General features: G+C 43.5%; 2 protein-coding genes and 1 long non-coding RNA gene across 4 annotated transcripts in view; 2 read left to right on the forward strand and 1 right to left on the reverse strand.

Moving 5' to 3' along the window:
- Nucleotides 1–17841, reverse strand: part of LOC113029526 (protein NLRC3-like) — a 41301-nt gene extending 23460 nt beyond the window's left edge. The window contains exon 1 of the mRNA XM_026180413.1: nucleotides 17800–17841. The gene's annotated coding sequence lies outside the window, so the exon portion shown is untranslated. The remainder of the gene's footprint in view (nucleotides 1–17799) is intronic.
- Nucleotides 10081–14580, forward strand: LOC113029522 (uncharacterized). Its single transcript, XM_026180404.1, has one exon. It carries the CDS (start codon nucleotides 10099–10101, stop codon nucleotides 14203–14205), a length of 4107 nt encoding a protein of 1368 aa, XP_026036189.1. The 5' UTR covers nucleotides 10081–10098; the 3' UTR covers nucleotides 14206–14580.
- A 729-nt stretch (nucleotides 17842–18570) lies between the features above and the next one.
- LOC113029543 (uncharacterized) lies at nucleotides 18571–20265 on the forward strand. Of its 2 annotated transcripts, XR_003273439.1 has the most exons (4): nucleotides 18571–18587; nucleotides 19700–19847; nucleotides 19953–20041; nucleotides 20212–20265. It is a non-coding gene; the product is annotated as an uncharacterized LOC113029543 (long non-coding RNA). The 2 variants fall into 2 exon arrangements; XR_003273438.1 differs by lacking the exon at nucleotides 18571–18587 and having other exon boundaries at nucleotides 19431–19847.
- Nucleotides 20266–24010: the final 3745 nt, after the last annotated feature.

Consider the following 24010-nt stretch of genomic DNA (forward strand, 5'->3'; position numbering starts at 1 on the left):
TTACAGTTACTCCGGCAGAAGGATACAGGTAAAATAAAATCAGCTTGGGAAAAAGAATTAGGGTCAGAAATTCAAAATGATATCTGGACTAAAGGGCTACGTTATGTTAATTCCTGCTCTATCAACGCCCGACATAGGTTAATTCAGTTTAAAACTTTGCACAGATTGCACTACTCGAAGACGAGATTACATTGGATATTTCCTGAAACGTCACCCATCTGTGATAAATGTCAATGTGCAGAAGTTGATCTGCTTCACAGTTTTGTAATGTGTACCAAATTACAGAGTTTTTGGGCTTCAGTTTTTTCTTTTTTTTCCAAACTTTTTGATGTGCAGTTAGACCCTGACCCCATTTTGATTCTTATTGGATTATCGGGACAATCTAAAAAACTTAAGAGCACACAGATTCCCCTCCTGTCCTATGGCCTGATGTGTGCAAAGAGACTGATTCTCCTCCTATGGAAGGGAAAAGGAGTGCCCTCATGGAAAGCCTGGATTTCAGTATTGACAGATACTCTTCATCTGGAAAGGATCCGCTACATTATAAATGACAAACTGGAGGACTTCCATCAGATTTGGAGGCCGCTCATTGAGCACTTGGAAACTATGAACAAATGAGAGTTATTATGTAGACTTCACCATTGCTCTGGGATAAGGGAAGGGTGTGGGGAGGAGGGTTTTTTTTGTTTGTTTGTTTATTTGTTTTGTTGTTGTTGTTTTGACCGAACTTTTTGGTACGTTTTGTTTTTTCCTGTTTTTGTTGATTTGCTTTGTTTTGTTTTTTGTTGCTGTTGTTGTTGTTGTTCGCTTTGTTTTTCCCCTTTTTTTGATGCCAAAACTGTAAAAAGGAAGCAATGTCAGTCTATGGGACAATTTGTGATTGTTATTTGTGCTTCACAATAAAAATATTTGAAGAGAGGATCTGGATTTCCATTGTTTTCCAGCTGGATTAAAACCTCTGAGAGTTTCCAGTTTCCCTGTGGTTTGTATCTTTGAGAGGATTTTGATTTCCACTGCTTATCCAGCGAATGCTGCTTTCCCATTGGATTATTAGAATCAACAAGGAACAGGAAGGTGAGAGTTTCCTCTGATCCAGTTGTGATTATCCTCTCTAACCTCTCCAAACAAACATAATGACATTTCTGGGGATTATTTGACATTTTCCTGATTGTCTTTAACTAGTTTATTTATTTTACTTAATCAACTTATTGGCTTGTAATCATGTTCAAAATTTTATTCACTAAAATGTGTTGAAATATTAAAAACATTAAAATCCATGTTAAAATGTAAAATAATAATGGTATTTAGAAATATTTTGGAGTTCCTTTTGTTCTTTTAAACTCCATGATCCATAAATGCAGAAAGCAGAGGTGGGACCAAGTCATTGTTTTGCAAGTCTCAAGTAAGTCTCAAGTCTTTATCCTCAAGTCTCAAGTCAAGTCTCAAGTAATGTCAGGCAAGTCAGAGTCGAGTTTCAAGTCACTGGTGTAAAAGTCCGAGTCAAGTCACAAGTCTGAAACTTTGAATTTCAAGTCCTTTCGAGTCTTTAAAAAAAAACAACGAAAAAATAATGTTGCAGTTATGCTAAATGTAAATATTAGACCATGTAATTTTAAAATCTGTGTTTTTCTCAACACATGACAAAATAGTGAACTTAGAAAATATACACAAATTGTGAAATTGCACCTCTTTAAAATGCAGCTCAATTAAACCTAGCTCCAAGAATAATTTTCACCGACAGTTCTGAGATACGCTGCATGTTATTCTTGGATGCGGTTGTAGGACCAGCTTTAAAATCGCATGACAAAAATATCATACACATTAAAAAAAACTGCATCACCAACGTAGCCTGGACAACATTTGCTAGTTAGATGAAGTCAGCTATCTCATCTTAGCATATTTATATGCATATTTATAATCATACGGTTCTTGGAGTGAGTGCATACACTCATGAAGTTTAGTAACTTCAGGTCACTGCAACAAGCCCAGGTACAGTTTACCGACGGATGGGTGCAGGACCTTGAAATGCACCGTGTAGAAAGTAAAGACCATCGTACGAACAAAGGTAAGTTTACCAGTCTCACAAATCATCTTCATAAATACACATTCGTTAACCGTTTATTAATAGGACCTTTGAGCTCAACGGTAATTAATTAGTAGTGGAAATAATTTCTGGTACCCATCACAGAAATGTAGCAGTGACAATAATACTGTATGCTGTAATCGTACTGGACAATTAGTGATACAAAAAACCTGTTTTATCCTGTGAATAAAAGTATATGTTTTTGTCAATGTACCATAATAACAGAAGCGAAACGCAATATTGTGTCAGGACAATTCACTATTTATGCACAATAAATAAAGGAGCATAGCACGACAATTTCTGTTCAGCGCCAGACTTGCTTGTAACCTATATCACCAATTATGTTAAGAAAAATGACGCATTAACTACAACAGCAGACTGACCTTTGTGGGAATGCTTGGAGCAGACTAACCTGTGAGCTGGAGGGTTCTGGGACGTTATATTTGATCTTTGAATGGCTGCAATCCAGGCCATCCGTCGCGTCTTTGTTACTTCGGAAACATGGCTCGAACAATTTCTCTTCAACGACATAATCCTATAACTGTCATGATCCTGGGTCCTTTTGACCCAGCGTTTTGTGTTTTCTCTTCGCGATTTTGGTTCTGTTCTCTAATTGGTGTTTACCCTGTTCCCCCCCATGTGTTCCTGTTTTATTGTGAAGGTCTGCGTCTTATGTGAGTGTTTTCAGTTTGCCTCCCTGGTCTCGTCATGTTAATCACTCCCAGCTGTGTCTCCCACCTGTGTGTAATCTCCCTCTGTTCTCTGAGTGTATTTAAGTTGTATTTTCTGTCTTGGTAATCGCTGGTTCGTCTGTGTTGTTTACCCTCGCTCTCCCTGTATGTATTTCTCCGGACCTCCCTGCATCCTCATTCTGTTTTGTCTTATTAGTTTACCCAGTTTAGGTTTCCGGTTTCATGTTTTGTCGCCACCGCTGTTTGTACTCACACCCCTGTAAATAAACACTCATCTGCACCAGAGCTGCCGCATTTTGGGTCCTATTTCATATTCCACACGGCTTGCCCCGGCAAACCGTGACAGTACAAGCCAGCCACCATGGACCCAGCGGCAGTGAATCCGTCCGAGGAGCTCCAGGACGACATTGCGTACAATGTGGAGATTCTCCTCGGGCTATGGCTGGAGAACCCTCCAGAGGAGCTTCGTCGTGCCGTGGAAAGTCGGCTACAACGGCTCTTTTCTGGCCTGCCATGGCTTCTGCAGTCGCTTCCTCCGACCATGCAGGCTTTTCTCCGGCTCACACCGCACCTTCTCTCAGCCACTCCTGCCTCGCTGCCCGACTCGCCGGATGTGATCTTGCCCGGCCCGTCGGAGCCGTCTGCGGGGAGGAAACGCCGATCGCGCCGCAAGCGTGCCACCCCACAGCCGGACGTTCGGGCTTCTAAATCGCCGGCTGTGGTGAGTGAGGACTCTTTTTCATTTTCAGACTGCATGACTGTTCATTCAGGGGCTGCGTTTTGTGTGGCGGATGTCAACGCGAGCTGCTTATCGCCTGTGCAGCTACCGCAGCAGGCTCCCCCGCACCACTTCAGCTCCCCCCCCAGCCACCCAGCTCGTAGCTCCCCCCGCCCAGCCACCTCCTCCAGTCGCGTGCCTCCCACTGCTGCAGGACCCTCTCAGCTGCGAGTTATCTTCCGCCCGTCGGAGCGTCTGGGGGAGGAAAGCCATGCCACGTGGCTTCTATGGCTGTGGTGAGTCTTTTCATTTTGACTGCATGACTGTTCTCACTCGGTTCCGCAGCTGCTGATCTGTCAGCTGCTGTTGCTCCCCAGCCCCTCAGCTCGGTAGCTCCCCCGAGCCCTCTCAGCTCGTTGCTCCCCGCCCTGCTCCTTCAGTCAGTCTCCTGTGCTCCAGTGTCCCCTTCAGTTCAGTTCTCCAGTGTCCCCTTCAGTTCAGTCTCCAGTGTCCCCTTCAGTTCAGTCTCCAGTGCCACCCTCAGTTCAGTCTCCAGTGCCACCCTCAGTTCAGTCTCCAGTGCCGCCTGTAGCGCAGGCCCCAGTAGCTCCAGTGCCGCCTGTAGCGCAGGCCCCAGTAGCTCCAGTGCCGCCTGTAGCGCAGGCCCCAGTAGCTCCAGTGCCCCCGCTACCCGTAGCTCTGGCTCCAGTATCACCGGTTTCACTCATTCACTCCATGCAGGGAGAAAGTCTAATTTCACGTCAAGGTGCTTTTCATGGTTCAGCCGCCATTGGCACAGTTTGCCGCTCCAGGGCTTCCCCAGAGGCTAGGTCTCAGTCCCCGGCTGATTCTGGACCCCTGAAGTTTATGCAGCCACCTGAGAACTGCACCATGTCAGCGTTGCCTGGGCAGAGCCAGTGCTCAGTGCATCGCCAGTTGCCTTCGTGTTTGCCAGAGGACTCCATGACTGCTGGCTTAGTGGTGCATTCTGCTGGAGGGTCCGTAGGACCGCTCCGGCCTTCGTCTCTACTCTCCGCTGGGGGGTCCGAGAGACCGCTCCGGCCTTCGTCTCCTGTCTCCGCTGGAGGGTCCGAGGGGCCCGTTCAGCCTCCTGCCTCCGCTGGAGGGTCCGAGGGGCCCGTTCAGCCTCCCGCCTCCGCTGGAGGGTCCGAGGGGCCCGTTCAGCCCGTCCAGCCACCTGCTGTAGCTCCATCATCATCCTCGCCTGCTGCAGCTCCAGGGCCTTCAGCCTCGCCTGGCCCAGCCTCCGTGTCTTCAGCCTCGCCTGGCCCAGCCTCCGTGTCTTCAGCCTCGCCTGGCCCAGCCTCCGTGTCTTCAGCCTCGCCTGGCCCAGCCTCAGAGCCTTCAGCCTCGCCTGGTCCGGCCTCTGCCTGTGCTTCGCCTGGTCCGGCCTCTGCCTGTGCTTCGCCTGGTCCGGCCTCTGCCTGTGCTTCGCCTGGTCCGGCTTCAGCCTGTGCTTCGCCTGGTCCGGCCTCTGCAGCCTCGCCTGGTCTGGATCGCCATCGCCTGAGTCGCCGCCGTTGCCTTCCGCGCGGTCGGCCCCCTGAACTGCTCCGTCGTCTCCCTCGTCGCCGCCGTTGCCTTCCGCACGGCCGGCCCCCGGACCCTCTTCGCCTGAGTGGCCGCCGTTGCCTTCCGCACGGCCGGCCCCCGGACCGCCATCGCCTGAGTGGCCGCCGTTGCCTTCCGCACGGCCGGCCCCCGGACCGCCATCGCCTGAGTGGCCGCCGTTGCCTTCCGCACGGCCGGCCCCCCGACCTGTGTCCACGTCGCCGCCGTTGCCGTCCGCACGGTCGGCCCCCCGAACTGTGTCCACGTCGCCGCTGTTGCCGTCCGCACGGTCGGCCCCCTGAACTGTTTTGGACTCCTGTGCTGTCGGCCCCCTGGCCGGCCCCCTGAACTGTTTTGGACTCCTGTGCTGTCGGCCCCCTGAACTCTTCTGTTTTGGACTCTGTTTTTTCCTGTGTTCTGGTGTGCTTCGTTTCTTTTGGTTTTGGACTCGTTTTTTGTTTTTGTCTTTTGGCCTTCTGGTGCTCCGGTTTTGTTTTGCTTCGAGCCCTCCTTCCTGGGCCCCCGCCGCCCGCCCTGGTCGGGTTGTTTTCTGTTTTTTCTGGCTGTTTTGTTTCTTGTTGGGCTGTCTGGGGCCAGCCTTTGGGGGGGGGGGGGGTACTGTCATGATCCTGGGTCCTTTTGACCCAGCGTTTTGTGTTTTCTCTTTGCGATTTTGGTTCTGTTCTCTAATTGGTGTTTACCCTGTTCCCCCCCGTGTGTTCCTGTTTTATTGTGAAGGTCTGCGTCTTATGTGAGTGTTTTCAGTTTGCCTCCCTGGTCTCGTCATGTTAATCACTCCCAGCTGTGTCTCCCACCTGTGTGTAATCTCCCTGTGTTCTCTGAGTGTATTTAAGTTGTATTTTCTGTCTTGGTAATCGCTGGTTCGTCTGTGTTGTTTACCCTTGCTCTCCCTGTATGTATTTCTCCGGACCTCCCTGCATCCTCATTCTGGTTTGTCTTATTAGTTTACCCAGTTTAGGTTTCCGGTTTCATGTTGTGTCGCCACCGCTGTTTGTACTCACACCCCTGTAAATAAACACTCATCTGCACCAGAGCTGCCGCATTTTGGGTCCTATTTCATATTCCACATGGCTTGCCCCGGCAAACCGTGACAATAACAACCGATCTCTTTACCCGTCAGCTTCCCGTGGCTGTCATGCGACCGGCTATTGCAGTTAATAATACAACGGCTTCTTGACATTTTTTATCGCTGTATAACTGATTTTAATTGAAAGCCTGCGTGCGCTAGTACCGCTTGCCACGAGTTCCCAGAATCCTTTGCGGTTCTACCCGTGAATGACGTCACATTTTCAATCTCTATATAATATGAATGTTAAATTTTATATTTGGGGTAAAATATCAAGTCTTTTCAAGTAAACCGGTTCAAGTCCAATTCAAGTCCCAAGTCATTGGTGTAAAAGTCCAAGTCAAGTCACAAGTCTTAGAACATTTTTTCAAGTCAAGTCTAAAGTCATAAAATTAATGACTCGAGTCTGACTCGAGTCCAAGTCATGTGACTCGAGTCCACACCTCTGGCAGAAAGCATTCGTTTCAGCAGTTGTTACAAGCTGCTCTGTTGGCTGCACATCTGCTCACAGATCAACATCATCTGCGGAGGCCCAGCATTCACACACTGCTGTATTTCTACTGTCCACCTTTCTTCTTTGCACAGCACCGTTTGTTCATTCGTTTTTCTCTCTTTCTTCTTTCTGCATGTTTTCCTGAGTAACTTACTCTCAGCTCTGTGTCATTGGATGTTTTTTAATGTTGGAATTTACTTATTGCTTTAATTCTTGTATTAATATTGTTAGGTATTTTAGTACCATGGGAGCATTTACTGGATATTGTTTTATAGTGACATTATGCAGGAAAACTCTGTCATTCAATAAGGCCCCTTTGTTTTAGTTATTTTTCTCTTTGACCCAAGAATTGATGTGTGAGAATCACAGGCTGGTACAAGGTTGAAATACCACAGAGATCACTCCCTCAGCTACATTAGTTTCTTAATCTTTTAGACGCCTGTTGAAGGCCAAATGGTTTGTTTCAGATTTCACTAATGTAAGAACTCTTCGTTTTGTGCCTTGAAAATATGTCGCTGAGATAATCACAATTGTAGCTGAACTAATAAACTACACAAAGGATGCTTCTTCACCCAAGGGCAGGAAGACGCTCCCTTATCTTGGTCTGTACTGGTTTAAACTGATAATCTGCTGTCTCATGAATTTTACCCTCTATATAAACTGTTGTACTTGTGAATAAAGTTGAGTCAATTTGGGAAGACAACCTGAAGCAGTCTCTGTTTTCTTGTTCTCCCAAGCTGCTCCCGAGCTCGTACTAACACGCTGAATGGCATGCTTGAATATTACTTGAGAATATATTTGACTGTGTTACAGACTAAGGGACATTCTCTGCTGATAGGTGAAGGTACATTCTCTGCTGATAGACGTCCACGCCTCGGAGGAAGCCGATCCACGGAGTAGGCCCTGGAAACAGTTTCCTTCAATTTTGGTGTCAGAAGTGGGATCCTGACGAAGGTAGGCACTCGTCTTTTATTTTATAAGACTGTGTTATGCCTTTCTCAGTGATCCACATAGAAACGGGATACGCTGACGAGGCCTTCTTCAGTGGCCCACATAGTAACAAGTGGGATACACTGAGGAGCCTTCTTTAGTGGCCCACATAGAAACACAGGAAGTTGCCTGTTGTTTTGTAAATAAAAGCAGAAAGGACACAGGAAGTTGCCTGCTGTCATAAACTAAGAAGTTGCTCACCAGCAGAAAGGACACAGGAAGTTGCCTGGGGTCATAAAACGAGAAGTTGCTCGTTAAAAAGTGAGAAGTTGCTCACTAAAAACATAAAATTGCTAGCAAAAAATCAAGTAACCTCAGGTGTGCCACAGCAAAAATAAAAACTAACTTAAATCCTTCAAAGCGTCTAAACCCCTCTGGAAATCACTGACCATGGGTCAGAATAATTCAAAGACCTTAGACGGGTCCGATAAAAAATCAAAATTAACTGTAAAACCGAAAAAAATAAAATATAAAATCACAAATAGCGGCTCAGTACGACTCCCACTTCCGGTTACGTTTAACCCACGCTCGCGAATCAATGAAGACTTCCATGATTACGTATCCAGAACATGCGGAAGTGCTTACGTGACTGATTTCGTCTCGAACTTAAGAACTATAACTTTAATGCATCCTAATGTATTTCCGGAGCCCTATCCCGAACGATTATCGCCAGAAAACAGGTCAGTAGAAATGTTAAATACTATTTGTGATAAGAAAAGTAGGCTGATTAAAAAGTCCTGTAAAAAATATATGATAGAATGTCGTGATGTGACCAATCGCATGCTACCATTATGGAAAAAAGGACCCGAGCCAGACGTAAATGCTTTAAATCAAGCCAGTGTAGGCTCTAGTAAATCCACTGCAGAAAAAACTAGCCTTATATGCCCATCCGTTCAACCTACGGCTCCGCCGCCTTATGATGAAAAAACAGAATTAATAGCTGCTGCGGCGGCTGCACGTCATCAGCGCGTATATCCTGATTTAACAGCAGAATCCCAAAAGAGTAAGGAAGGCACTGAAATGACACCTAAATCAGAAGAAGATGACTGGTTTAACCTAGATCAAAGACAGGAACGAGAATACACTGAACGAGAAAGAGAGTTACAGGAACATAAAAAGCAAACAAAACAGTTAATGGCAGAGTGTGAGGAAATCATGAAAGATCCTTTAACTGAACGTACGGAAGCTGAACTGCAGGAAGCCGTTTCCGTCATAGATAATCATGTTCAGCGCCACACTAGAGTAGCGAATGGTTTGACTGTGCCAAAAACAATAACTAACACCAGAAATTTAATAAGGAACTACTTAAAGCAGAAAAAAGAGGAAAAAACTCAAGAGGGCCCCCACAAAAACACCCGTTATAAAGAAAAGCAGGGATCACAATTTAATGACGTCAGCACCTCCCTCCCGTTCATGATAATAGGGGACATGTGTTGCATTCAACCCCCTAAAATTTCAGAGTTAGCAGCAACCATTAAAGAACTTCCCGATCCTCTACAAAATCCTACAGCCTTTGTTTCTGCATTACAGAGAAGTACCAGATACCACCACTTGGGTGGGCCTGACTATAGATATATATTATGTCAACGAATCCCAGGTGTGACTGAATCTCAGCTTATTGAAGAAGTAGAGGAACTAGACCCTAAAAACGACCAAGCAGCCAACACCACCTCGTTTTTGTGGATAAATGATGACAAAATCACAGCCTTTTTTCAAAATCTAAAGAGATTTTTGCTCACAATGTCTAGAGATAAAATTGATTTAAATGCAGTAACCATGTGTAAGCAAAAGCCAGATGAATCCATTCTAGTGTTTATGAAACGTTTCACACACTGCTGGACTAATGAGGCATGCATGCCTGAAGGAGGAAATGATCAGATTTTCATAACAACATTCTTAAACAATATTCATCCAGAATGTTCACAACTATTGAAGCTGACTGCCACTGATAATCTCTATGACATGAAAATAAAGAACTTTATCACACTTGTCAAAACAAAAGCTGGTGCAGATCTTTTCCCCAACAGCACGAAGGCTAAAACTGTTAAGATGTTGTTGAACTTTGATGTTGAAGGCTCAGAGGAAAGTGAAAAAATGATGTATGCAGGGGCCCCGCCCCCTCAACAAGCGCAGCAGGGAGATTTCAGAAGGAGAGATAGGAGTGGAGACGTATGTTTTTATTGTGGAAAAATAGGACACTGGAGGAGGGAATGCAAATCAGCAGCACATAGGTCTCAACCACAAAACACAGGACCAGCTCCTGCCACTAGGCATCAGCAGAGCTCTTACAGACAAGGTAACTGGCAACGCAGACAGGAATCACATCAAAATAATGGCCCCTTTGCACTTAGGCAGCAACCTTATAATCCACATTTTAATCCCCACCCATATGATAACGAAAGACTGGACCAACCATAGGGAGGCCCAGGTGATGATGAGGGACAGTGTGAAGCACTACACACGATGCTGCATTTGCAATTGTCCCGTAACACAGAAAGCTTGCCCATGTTAGATATAGAGATAGGTGAAAAGACTTATTCCTTTTTAGTTGACAGTGGAGCCACTAAAAGTTCACTGTCTGGAAAATTCTATAGTGGGCCTGTTTCCTCTGTGTGCATCAACACCATGGGAATAAACGGAACTCTAGTGCAATGCCCCAAAACTCATTCTCTAAAAACACGCTGGGGCCCAAAACCAGATGAAATTACATATCATCCATTCATAATTATTCCAAACTCGCCTGTGAATCTATTAGGCAGAGATTTAATGGCAAAAATGAACTTGTGTATTTCATTTAACACAAAGGGTGAAATGTTTGCAGATACTGATAACAGCTATGTTTTCTCTGCCCTATGCACCGACACCATGGAGAAGGAACAGCCTCTGTGTCAGCTGGACGCCTCAGCGGAGAATGAACTCAATATCCATCTGACTGGTATCCCACGTCACACTCTGTGTCAAAAACATGTGCAAACACCGTTACCAGGTAGCCCCATGCCTGGAAGCCACATATTTGTTTCTCTCACACTGTTCAACAACATGATAACTGCTCACACCAGTGAAGGCCAAACAGTGGTTTTGTCACATAACTCAGACATAGGCTATGACATCACTGCACCATGTCGACACACAGATCTAACCTACCCCATACACTGTACTATCTCTGCTGTCACATTGCCAGCTGAATATCAAAACATGACATTATGGTCAAGAGGTGAGAATGATGTAGGATTTATCGACTGTACACCTTATCATGCTCAGCTGAAAAACAACAAGCCGGTATATGTCAAGCAATATCCCATTTCCGCTGAAAAAGCCGCAGCCTTAGACATCATCATAGGAGATTTATTGACAGCTGGAGTAATAAAGCCCACAGTATCTCCATATAACACTCCTGTCAATCCTGTGCCAAAGCCTAACAAACCTGGCGTATGGCGTTTCACACAAGACTTAAGGCAAGTTAATGCAGTCATTATGCCTCTGCCACCTATTGTCCCAGATGTTCCCAGCATACTGACAGGTATTCCAGCAACAGCTACACATTTTACTGTGGTGGATTTGTGCTCCGCCTTTTTCTCAGTACCTGTGCATGAAGACACACAGCCGATATTTGCTTTTACACATAGAGATAAGCAGTACACATGGACTCGCTTACCCCAAGGCATGGTAGACAGCCCTGCGGCTTTCTCAATGGTGGTACGTGCTACCCTGGACGGCTTCACTCCTCCAGAGGGCTGTACTCTGATCCAGTATGTAGATGATCTCCTCCTCTGTGCTGAAAGTGAAAAACTATGTCAAACTGCCACATACATGCTACTCCAGCACCTCCAACAGACTGGCCACAAAGCATCAGCAAAGAAAATGCAGTACTGTCAGACTTCTGTTCAATATTTGGGATTTACACTGTCTCACGGACAACGTTCTATGACTACAGACAGGGTCAAAGCTGTGACCTCTGTCCCTAAGCCCACTACACAGAAAGAAATGCTGTCTTTCCTAGGCATGGTGAACTATTGCAGACAGTGGATACCAGACTGTTCTTTTCATGACCACATTCTGCGTGAATGCTGCAAAAAAGACAAGCCTCCTCGAATACTGTGGTCCACAGAAATGACTGCCTCTTTCAATGCATTACAGGGAGCGCTGACCTCCGCCCCTTGTTTGGGTCTGCCTGACTACCACTTACCGTTCCACCTGTACGTCACAGAGAACGGCACAACCTGTGCAGGTGTATTGGCCCAAGAACATGGCTGTGGCTACCGTCCAGTAGCCTTCTACTCAAAGGTGCTGCCAGCAGTAGTTCAGGGGATGCCGGCCTGCCTGAGAGCAGTAGCAGCTTGCTCTATCATGATAAGGGACTGCGAGAAGCTCACACTCTCACATGACACTATTCTACACACCAATCACCAGGTCACGACCATTCTAGCAAACATAACTACACAACACATGACCGCACAACGTCGCTCAGGTTATGAAGCTACACTAACTTCAACAGCAAATCTCACTATAAAAGCAAGCAGCACACCCAATTCGCCAGCACACTTACTCATTCGTATGCTGTGTTCCTCTGACCGACAGGATGGTTCAGACGACCCTGACGATCATGATTGTATGACACGTATACAGGAATCCACAGCACCACGCCCAGACTTAGAGCAGACACCAATCCCAGACTCAGTCATTGTTTATGTGGACGGGTCCTGTTCAAAACCAAATGACAACTTATTTCTTTGTGGCTATTCGGTGGTGACATTGCCTGACATCATACTAGAGGCTCACTCATTACCATTTCACTCAGCACAAAAAGCAGAGCTCATGGCTTTAATACGCGCCTGTGAGTTACATGTGGATAAGCGGGTAACAATTTACACTGATAGCCGTTATGCATTCGGTGTGGTGCATGACTTTGGCACATTGTGGAGACAAAGAGGATTTAGATCTGCTGATGGAAAATCGATCGCTAATTCTGACCTTGTTCAAAGACTTTTGCAGGCTATACAGCTGCCATCGGCAATTGCAGTTGTTAAAACGAAGGGGCACAGCACGGCTGACACAGACGAAGCAGTGGGAAATGCTCTTGCAGACGTAACCGCGAAAGCAGCTGCTGCCTCACAGCAACCACCCAGAAGGGAAGTATTATCTTTGCCTTTACAGCTGCCACTTGTCACGCTCCCAGACTATTTAGAAACAAATGTTGACCTAAAATTCATACAAGAGCAAGCCTCTGCCTTAGATTACACTTACTGGGAAAGTAATGATTGTACCTTAGATAACAGAGACGGCTTATACAAAAACCTTGAGGGTTTGATTGCCCTCCCATCTTCACTACTGCCAATCCTTGTCCGCCATTTTCACGGTGTGAGTCATGTCGGACAAAGAGGGGTAATAGGAGCAATAAAATCAAGATTTGTAATCAAGAAAACATCACACGCAGTAAAACGCATATTAGCAACCTGTCTAACATGTGCACGAACTAATGTAGGAAAACCAAAAGCAAAACATCAGCATTTACCACAACCAGATTTCCCATTTCATACATTACAAATTGATTTTACACACATGCCAGCACAAGGAAGCATCAAGTACTTACTGGTAATAGTGGACCAATTTAGTAAATGGGTAGAAGCTTACCCAACATCAAAAGAAACTGCAGAAGTAGTCTGTCAAAAGTTGTGCAATGAAATAATACCCAGATTTGGAATACCTCACCAAATTAACAGTGATAGAGGACCTTCATTCACATCAGAAGTAATTCAGAAGTGTGCTAAAACTCTAGCAATAGACTGGAAATATCATGTGCCATACCATCCTCAGAGTTCAGGAGTTGTAGAAAGAATGAATAGGACCATAAAAAATCGCCTGACTAAAGCAATGATAGAAACAGGAATGACCTGGATCAAACTACTTCCTCAAATCCTCTGCGAGATTAGAATGACTCCATCCGCAGCAACCAAATTATCTCCATTTGAAATAATCATGGGAAGACCGTTTCCAACACCATGGTCAGCCTCCAGAGGGGCACCGCTATTGGAAGGGGACATAGACACTGCATTGTCTGACTATGTTCATAACCTGGTAGAAACACTGAATAATAACTATCAGAAAGTTTGTCTCTCTCAGCCTCTCCCTTCCATAGATCCAACCCATCCGTGGAAACCAGGAGATGCGGTATTGGTAAAGTCGCTAAAACCAAGGGCACTCGGGGAGGCCGCGTGTTCCAGCCCCCAGACTGTACTTGCAGTGACGAGAACCAGCATCCTAACAGACGGACAACCTCAGTGGATTCATGCCAGCAGGGTTAAGACCAGCCCCACCAAACCACCTAAGGCGTCGGATCAAGTAGATGACGTCTCCGGCGAGCCAGCGCCCGGATTCAATACACCTATAGATGACGACTCAGGCGAGCCAGCGCCCGGATCCAATCCACCTACACACACACAATCACTGATTAACACACAACGTCGGAAAGAGCCAAGACTCAGAAAGCCCTTTGATCCCCCACCTGAACAACAACAAGGTACTCGAACATCCAGCAGGAACAGAAAGCCTAGAGTACCACACAATGTCTAACCTGATAAAGATAGACTCGTTTCATCCTGATAATGGAGAAAATGAAATGCCCATTGTCATCACACGACGCTTATACGGTGTCTCTCGAACCTGGGACCAGGCCAGGAGACGACTAAAGAACTGTCTTTTTTATATATTTAGGTTATTAATCATATCTACTGCATTAACCTTAGGATTTTTATTTACTATTTCGTATTGTAAAGTGCAACCCTGTTCACATTTCTGCAAGCCACATTTTGCTGACAATACCTCATGCTCCACTTGGCAAGACACCCACCTAGTACACTCGTCACGTTCTCTAAAATCAGTAGAAAGCAACACAGACACCACCAATAAACCATCTTATGCACCCCCTAGAACAGGAACTAACGCCTGGTATGACAATGCCAGAATAGCCGCTCGTGACTTAGGAAACAGTAACTGTTATGTCTGTTCAAAGGGTAATCCAGAACAGGTCATAGTGGGATATCCAATTTCAGGTTTTCCCTTAACAAAGATGCTATTCAAAAATGATAAAAAGGGGCCCTTAACAGTAACCCTGATTGAAGCGGTGCGAGTAGAACTAAGTCCTTTAGATTGTTTATTCATATACACAGGACAAGTCTCTAGTAAGGATGTTAGCATGATTAATGATTCTACCCACCCCTGCAACCAAATGAAGCGCCCCGAAGACCGCACTGAACCTCTTTCGCCCCCAACACAGGTGCGCCATCACCCAAATATCTTGATGACATGCATACACCGACCAAAACTTGAAAACATAAATTATGACACACAAAACTATACGTTCTTTTCTGACTCTCCAGGAGCACGCTGTAACGAAACATGGCTAGCAGCGAGTGTTGACAGGACACAATATAAACATATGTTTTCTTATATATATGCATATATAAGTACGCATTCAGATAACTCAACAATCCTGCATTCGCCCAACACACTAAACGACTCGTACTGGGGAGGCATATTAAAAGGCTTTACAGCTTCGCGCCTGACCAGACCAATCCCACATGCTTATTGGATGTGCAATAATACTCTTAGATTAGCCTTACCTGTTAATTGGACCGGTACCTGCGGTCTAGTAACTTTAGCTCAAGAACTACTGATACAACAAACCTCGGATCTGCCTGTATCCAGCAGACGGACGGAACGCTCCGCTTATTCACATAACGTTTACATAGATGCTATAGGAGTTCCACGCGGGATACCAAATGAATTAAAGGCACAAGGAGAAATATCAGCAGGGTTTGTCTCAATACTACCGTGGATACAGGTAAACAAAAATGTAGGCTGGATCAATTATGTTTATTACAATCAGCAAAGACTTACTAATTTGACCAATACGGCCCTTAAAGCCCTAGGAGAACAGATGTCTGCTGCCTCCTTAATGACCATGCAAAATAGAATGGCCTTAGATATGCTGTTAGCTGAGAAAGGAGGTGTTTGTGCTATGTTTGAAGATGTTTGTTGTACTTTTATTCCCAATAATACCGCCCCTGACGGTTCATTTACACAAGCTATGAATAAACTTGAAGCATTGCAGATAGAACTAAGAGCCAATACAGGTCACGGTCAGTGGCTAGACAAGTGGATGCAGGACACGTTTGGAAAATGGAAGGAACTCATTATAGCCTTTGTAACAGTTGTAGCATGTATTATTTTGTTTTTGATGATTATTGCCTGTTGTGTGATACCCTGTGTACGCTCAATGATAACCCGTATAGCTACTAGTACAGCTACTTCAATGTATTTGCAATTAGCACAAATTGATCCTGAGGATGTGCCAGATGTTACCAATGATGTTCCTGATGTGTATATTGAACATTAGGTTGTGAACTATTACATTTTATGATTTGCTTTTTATATTATGTTATTACATTTGTGATTTTTCCTTTCTATTTGAGTTATTATTTTTTTTAAAAATAATAATAAAAAAAGAGTGGAACTGTTAGGTATTTTAGTACCATGGGAGCATTTACTGGATATTGTTTTATAGTGACATTATGCAGGAAAACTCTGTCATTCAATAAGGCCCCTTTGTTTTAGTTATTTTTCTCTTTGACCCAAGAATTGATGTGTGAGAATCACAGGCTGGTACAAGGTTGAAATACCACAGAGATCACTCCCTCAGCTACATTAGTTTCTTAATCTTTTAGACGCCTGTTGAAGGCCAAATGGTTTGTTTCAGATTTCACTAATGTAAGAACTCTTCGTTTTGTGCCTTGAAAATATGTCGCTGAGATAATCACAATTGTAGCTGAACTAATAAACTACACAAAGGATGCTTCTTCACCCAAGGGCAGGAAGACGCTGCCTTATCTTGATCTGTACTGGTTTAAACTGATAATCTGCTGTCTCATGAATTTTACCCTCTATATAAACTGTTGTACTTGTGAATAAAGTTGAGTCACTTTGGGAAGACAATCTAAAGCAGTCTCTGTTTTCTTGTTCTCCCAAGCTGCTCCCGAGCTGCTCGTACTAACACGCTGAATGGCATGCTTGAATATTACTTGAGAATATATTTGACTGTGTTACAGACTAAGGGACATTCTCTGCTGATAGGTGAAGGTACATTCTCTGCTGATAGACGTCCACGCCTCGGAGGAAGCCGATCCACGGAGTAGGCCCTGGAAACAGTTTCCTTCAAATATTGTTGTTAATTGTTTGTTGTTGTTTGTGTTTTCTCCTCTCTAAAGATTGTTAGGCCCCTCTGCAGCCCCGAATCTCCTCAGTGAGTTCAGCTGGTGCCGATGGGCCACACCGAGTCAGCTTTGGATAAAAGCATACCTGAGGCAGGCTTTCAGGAGGAGGCTCACTAGCCCTTGCCTTGGTAGTAACAGCTATTTTAGCCAACTTGCTATGTATTTAGGATAAAACCTCTTCTCACTGAAATTCTGGTTTTCGTCTCCTTGTTTCTGTTGCAGCTTTTGAGCCACGTCGTAACAAGATGAAACTAAAGTGAAGCTCGTTGGTTTTCTGCGTCTCAGTTTCAGTTTACAGATCTGTTTTTAATGGTTTGTCAGAGCACTATAGTTCTAAACAGTGCTACATAAAATGACTATGATTATATATTTTTTTTATTATTATTTGTCACAGTAGTGTGAAAACCAGGATGTTTGGCCTAACCACAAAGAGGAGGAGCTAAAAGTCACTTCAGAAGCAGAAGCCGATTCAAAGTTGATCCTCGGCTGCTGAGATACAGAAACATGAAGTACAGCAGAGTCTGTGGGTACCTGCAGAGCTGCATGCAGACCCTGAAATATCGACATGATCATCAGCAGCACCTCTCTTATCCCTGTGCACCTTTATCTAAGCTCTAAACACCAGTCTGATCAAGAACCACACCCAGACCAGCTGAACACCAAGTACACACACACACACACACACACACACACACACACACACACACACACACACACGCACGCACGCACGCACACACACACGCACACACACACACACGCACACACACACACACACACACACACACACACACACACACAGCTCAACCCTCAGCTCCAAATAAACAGCTCCTGATTTCCACTTCCAGCTCGCTCACACTCTGACAGCAGAAAAACAAGAACATGGAGCAGCACTCACCTCGTTTTCATCCTCGTTGTGAAATGAGACGTTGACTCAAACACTTCCTCTTATGCCTCTTATGTACAGACCTGCTCCTCCCCTTCACTCTTAGAAAGGATGTGTTAAAAAATGACACAAAAAATGTGTTGTTACACTATTAACACATTTTGTGTAAATTTTAACATAACATGTGTAAGAAAATGTGTAAACATTGAAAAAATGTGTAAAACGCTTAACACACTTGATGTGTTGCACAGTTTAACACATTTTGTGTGTTATTTTCAGAATCTAACAACAGGACCTAAAATTAGCAGCTCAGTAATTTGATGCTAGCCCTGTGTTTAGTGAAATAAATTGTAGATTAACAATGTATTATAACTATATTAACTGAATAAATAAAATGTTTAGTTATTGTTTGTTTTCCTTAATCCTTTCCTCATTACTTTCAACAAATAAAACATTTTATAATGTAATGTGGACCAAGGTGTGTATGGTGTACTAAAATTCTGAAAGAGGATTAATTTTTTATTTCTCAATATGTATGGCATACCAATTAATGGCCACGGCTATACTATAAGCATAAGTATCCACAAAGAACAGGCTTAATTTTGACCGTAACATGTGAATACAATTGAAGCAAAAGTAGAAAATGAAATGAGTAAGAATACACATGCTTAAAATTGAAACAAATTCTGCCCAGCAACATGACATACCGGCGGCGGGAAGGGGGCGCTATCTTTCGCGCCACTGAGACAAAGGAGACAAAGATGGAGGTTACGTCGCCTAGTCTGTTGTCAGACCTTACAGTAAGTATCATTTACCAGTTTATCTTAATGTACTGAAAATATGCCGGGTTTCTGGAAGAATGTGAATTTATATAAAATATAGGAGTTTAGAGTTTAAGTTAATTACTGCTTAACTATACCCAGCTAACCTTAATGTAACAGTCTTGCTAACATATCCTACTCTTAATTTTATTATTAGTTCTTGGATTTCGTGCCATACTCCATTAGAGTTAATGTGTTTTGGTAGTATTTTTATGTATTACTTTATTCATGTATTTATCTATTTACTTTATTTATGTATTAGAGTATTCAGAAATTGCTCTTAGAACCAGTGTGGTAGTTGGCTAGCGGCTCCGACAGGCATTATGTTGTCTATGAGCAACGCCAGAGTCAGCACCTAACCGTAGCAGTGTTGAGTAAAATGACAATATTGTCATTAGCTCTGAATATAGCAAATGTAGTTATCACCGCGACCATTCGTTTACTAGCAGAGAATAGGAATAAAGACTGAGTAACTTTAACATGAAATATACCTCATATTGACAGAGATAATTATTTTTTCAAGCAGTTAAAGCAGTTTTTGCATCTAGTATGATTAACTAAAGTATGTGCACATTCTTTTTTAAGGCTTATTGCTGGAAACATGCTCTGATATAGTTTCTTTTTTATGCAGAACTTCTGAGGAAGTAATAGTCAGTGTTATTTAAAAAACCAAACAACAGCAACTTGACCATGCAAATTATCTTACTTATTTAGCCATGTGTTTCATTTTTTCAGCACACATACGACAACTTAGAATCTGTCAAAGTCCTTGTAACCACTTTTATAGATGAGAAAGAAATTTGTAAAAAAAAAAAAAAAAATTCTTATTGTCAGCAGTGCCACAGACATCAGACATCACTATTAGTCAGGATCAGATTTATTCACCAAGTAGCAACTAGAAGATAAAATCAATTTATTTATTATTCAGAATTTCTTTTAGTCATTGCGTTATAATCACGTAGTTAAGAAACCGCCTTCTTCTGCTGCAGCTTTTTGAGTAAACTCGTGCTTTTATGCTCTGTGGAAATTTGCTGTCATGACTTTGAAGATTATTGCAGAGAGGTAAAGTGTCTGGTGTTGCCTTTACACAGTCTACCATTACCACAGAAGAACAAAGTCAACCCCTGAAGTCACTCAGGAAAGCCCCACAGATTCTTAAGGAGTATGAAACCTGTCGGTGCCATCGAGGAGGCTCCTTGTGAAGACTTGCATTGGGGATTTGGTGGAGAGGTGTGGTTAGTAAGTATCGCACTTTACTGTACTTTGTTAAAATTTTGCAATGAATGTTTTCCTTTAAAAATGTTGAAGTGCACAGAAGTAAAAAAGTTTACCTTTGTTTTCCAGTTACCCTCTTAGTGCAGAGAAGCTAACTGTAGCAAAAAGCATCCTCACCACTTTTCCACCCTTAAGTGGCAGGACAGGGGGAAGGATTTGTAAGTAAATTTAGCATTTTAATAATGTAAATTCCACTACATACTGTAAATTGCACTTGTTCCCACTTACTGTGTATCGTTTAACCTTTATCTAATTATTTATTAGAGCTTTTTTTCTCAGTTAAAATTGCTCAGCTGTTACCCATATACCTCTGTCCTTTCTTCCTCAGGAGCATTATTATGATCCAGTCTCTCATTGTGGATTCCTAGAGACTAAACTGCGCAAACTTAGACGGAATCTCGACCAGGGGCAGAGACATTATAAGAAGCGAAAAGTGACAGATGACTGTGGTGAAGACAAGAAGCTCAGGCGAGAGGATGGGAATACCAGCAGCACAGATGAGTGGGTCACCCAAGTTATTGCGGCCCTCAGCTGAGAACCTTCCAATTATCATGTCAGGCATGGAGGAAACATACACCAGTCTCAGAGCCTGGAATATTCGGAGAGTACCCACGGTTTTTGGACATGCCAAGTCTGGTAAGTTGCTTGGTTCTCTGGTAATGGTTTATGTACTCCTTCTCCACTCAGTTGTGTTTTGCATACAAAGTATGTAACAGGAGTCGATACATTTGGAGGTATGTTTATGAGCTCCTAGTGAATATTTTGAAAGTTTTATAACTTCAGAGTTTGATCATTACTCCCTGCGCACTGATTACAATGAGCATCACTTTTCACATGGTCCAAAATCTTAGTCGTACCACCAAATGACTATCTAATAGTAGGGACATCAAATGACAATGCAGAAAGTGCTGCTCGTGGAAGTGAAAACCCTACAAAAAATCACCTAAATCTGTATGAAACTCTGCTTTCAGCAGCACTATTTTCAACAAAAAAGCTCTACAGGACAAACCGCAGACAGACAACATAAGAAATTGTCTGCTAGAAAGTTGAACATCAGCTAAAAAGTCCTAATTTTTTCTCAGGGTCTGATGGGACCCAAATCATAGCTAAAATTAAGGAATAATGGACTTGTATTCAAATACCACTCCAAGTAAATTGTTGTTTCACTGTGTAGGTAAGCTTGATGTGGAATGGGTAACAGAAATGTGATACTGTAAAGTTTGATTTTAGCCATACAGCTACCAAATGGACAGAATGTACTTTTGATTTAATGTATTTAATGCTTCATTTTAAACTTAAACACTTCTTTTATTTCCGTAGGCTGGACTTGGAGTTTGGCAATCTTACAGGAGGAAAGGTGGATCTCTTTTTGCGAAAATGGGAAGCCAGTATCATTCCGAAGCTCAAATCAGTAGCTGCCCTGGAAACAAGAACCCCCCCGCCATGTGTTAACACACCTACTCCCACCAGTTGGTGCCAGTCGTTGCAGCCTTTTTTGCACTGGTATGTATTCAGTAAAGTTCTCACGGTATTTACCTGAGGAAAGCATTTGTCTACACCTCACTGAATACTATCTTTATCTTCCCCATCTCCAAGCCTGGAACAAGTATTGCATCGCTTTGCAGTGATCCTGAAGCATCATCCACAACACACCAACCCCAGCTGATATGCATCGGTGATCTAAAGAGGGCAACCAGGCAGTACATCATTGTTGCTAAGAATGACAGAGTAACCATTTCTCTGAATGATGGCCTGACGTGTGCTGTGGATAAGCTTTTCAAACTGTACTGGGTATGTAACTTGTCCTATCCAGCACCACTTGGCTCCGTCTTCACCTTCTTTGATTTTGTCTATGACCTGCCGCTGTCCACCCAAAGGAAAACCAAAGTACTGGAGCTGATTGCACAGATTAAAGGATGCAAGTAAAATGTTCACCTGTCCAAAATGTAGAGAGTCTCTGTTCACAGAGGTGAGAAACCTCATTTGGCATCTTTGTCAAATACACTGCTTATCAGGACTGACCATTTTTATGCCTATGCAGTGGAAAGGTCAGACAATATGAACTGATTGGCTGAAATTTTTGATTTTCGTATTTAAACCCAAGGTACAAAATTGTATAACCTGGATGCTATATTCGCCAAAATGTATGTTTTTCTGTTTGCATGCAACTGCACATTTGTTAAATGTTGAAATTTGTTGAAGATGACAATTGTTACCTTTAAAAATTTTAATTCATGTATTGTCTGGATTATATCAGAACATTATATATATATATTGAAAAAATTGAAAAATTGAAAAAAGGGCAATCATATATATGATTGCCCTTTTTTCAATTTTTTTTGACATTTTAATGATCTAGAGAGATAGAAAGCTAGTCAGATATGAATTTTGTTTGATTTTGTAAAGTAAAAATTGTGATATAGCTTTGGCTAAAATTGAATTTAAAACATTTTAATTGAAAAGATTCTGACAGCTGTTGTTCATTCAGTTTGTAATGATTTATAATATGCCAAATAAAAAATGGAATTCAGTAAATGTATAATATATACCCATCTTTTTTCTCCTTTTTAAAAAAAAATTGAAATGTACACATTTTAACACATCTTTGTGTCAAAATAACACATCTTTGTGTTTACATTTTTTAACACAGAAGATGTGTTAAAGGAGCAGACACATTAATTGTGTTAAAATTGACACATCATGTGTTAAAATTTAACACATGATGTGTCAATTTTAACACATCCCTTCTAAGAGTGTTTCCGATTACAAAAAAGAACAAGACTACATTCAGTGTCAAAGATCAGCCTCTTACAGAGCAAACATGAGCTTTATCGTCATGGTAAACAAAGGCGTACAACCAAACTGAAAGCCCTGCTGAACAGAAACACATTAGAATAAAATGATAAGAAAGTTTGAAGAAGCTTCTTGGATGAGAGATGAAACGTCTTCAAGCAACTCAAAGAAGTCCAGACGTTTGTTTTCCAAGCTCCTTAGACTACAGTGACCTGGGTGACTGAGAACCTACACTGTCACCTCCTATATCCACTTCTGTGAGGACAGCATTGTGCCATCACACACCAGGGTGAGTTATAACAATGACAAACCCTGGTTTACTCCTAAACTCAAAAAGCTGTGGCTGGAAAAGAGAAAGGCGTTCAGAAGCGGAGACAGGGACTGCTACAGAGAGGCCAAGTACAGGTTCACTAAAGAAGTGGACGTTGCTAAACATCAGCACTCTGAGAAGATGCAGCAGCAGATCTGAGTGAATGACTCGGCCTCTGTGTGGAAAGGTTTTAGGAATATCACCAACTGGGCAGGGATAGCTCAGTAGGTAGAGTGGTTGCCCCATGATCGGAAGGTCGGGGGTTCGATTCCCCTTAACAGCTACCCTGAGGTACCCCTGAGCAAGGTACCGTCCCTACACACTGCTCCCCGGGCGCCCAATGGCTGCCCACTGCTTCACTGAGTGAATGGGTTAAATGCAGAGAGCAATTTCCCCACGGGGCTCAATAAAGTACAATAATGTACACACTTTCTTCTTCTTCTTCAACTACAAGCCTAAAAACCCCCACTCCACTGATGACTTGCTCTTGGCCAACACCCTTAACGACTTCTACTGCCCTTTTGACGAGCCATCAGGCAGCCTTCACACCTCCAACGGCCCCAACAATAGAGGCACTTTGGACACTCATTCCCCCACCTCTCCCCCCTCCATAGAGCCATCACCACCTTCAAACTGTTCACCTACAACACCCGCCCCCTCACCCCACACAAAAGAGGATTTCACACCACCTCCTCCCACCACAACTCTTCATATTCATGAAGCAGATGTGAGGAAGCAGTTTAAGAGTCTGAATGCTCGGAAAGCTCCCGGCCCAGACGGCGTGTCTCCTGCCACCCTCAGACACTGTGCAAACGAGCTGGCCCCAGTGTTTTCTGGCATTATCAACTCCTCACTGCAGGCATGTCATGTGCCTGCCTGCTTCAAGTCCTCTACCATAATCCCTGTCCCCAAGAAACCTAGGATCACTGGACTAAATGACTACAGACCCGTGGCTCTGACATCTGTGGTCATGAAGTCTTTTGAGCGCCTGGTTCTCTCCTACCTCAAGACCCTCACGGCCCCC

This window comes from Astatotilapia calliptera, chromosome 9 (genome assembly GCF_900246225.1).
Source record: "Astatotilapia calliptera chromosome 9, fAstCal1.2, whole genome shotgun sequence".
In the NCBI taxonomy this organism is placed as follows: domain Eukaryota; kingdom Metazoa; phylum Chordata; class Actinopteri; order Cichliformes; family Cichlidae; genus Astatotilapia; species Astatotilapia calliptera.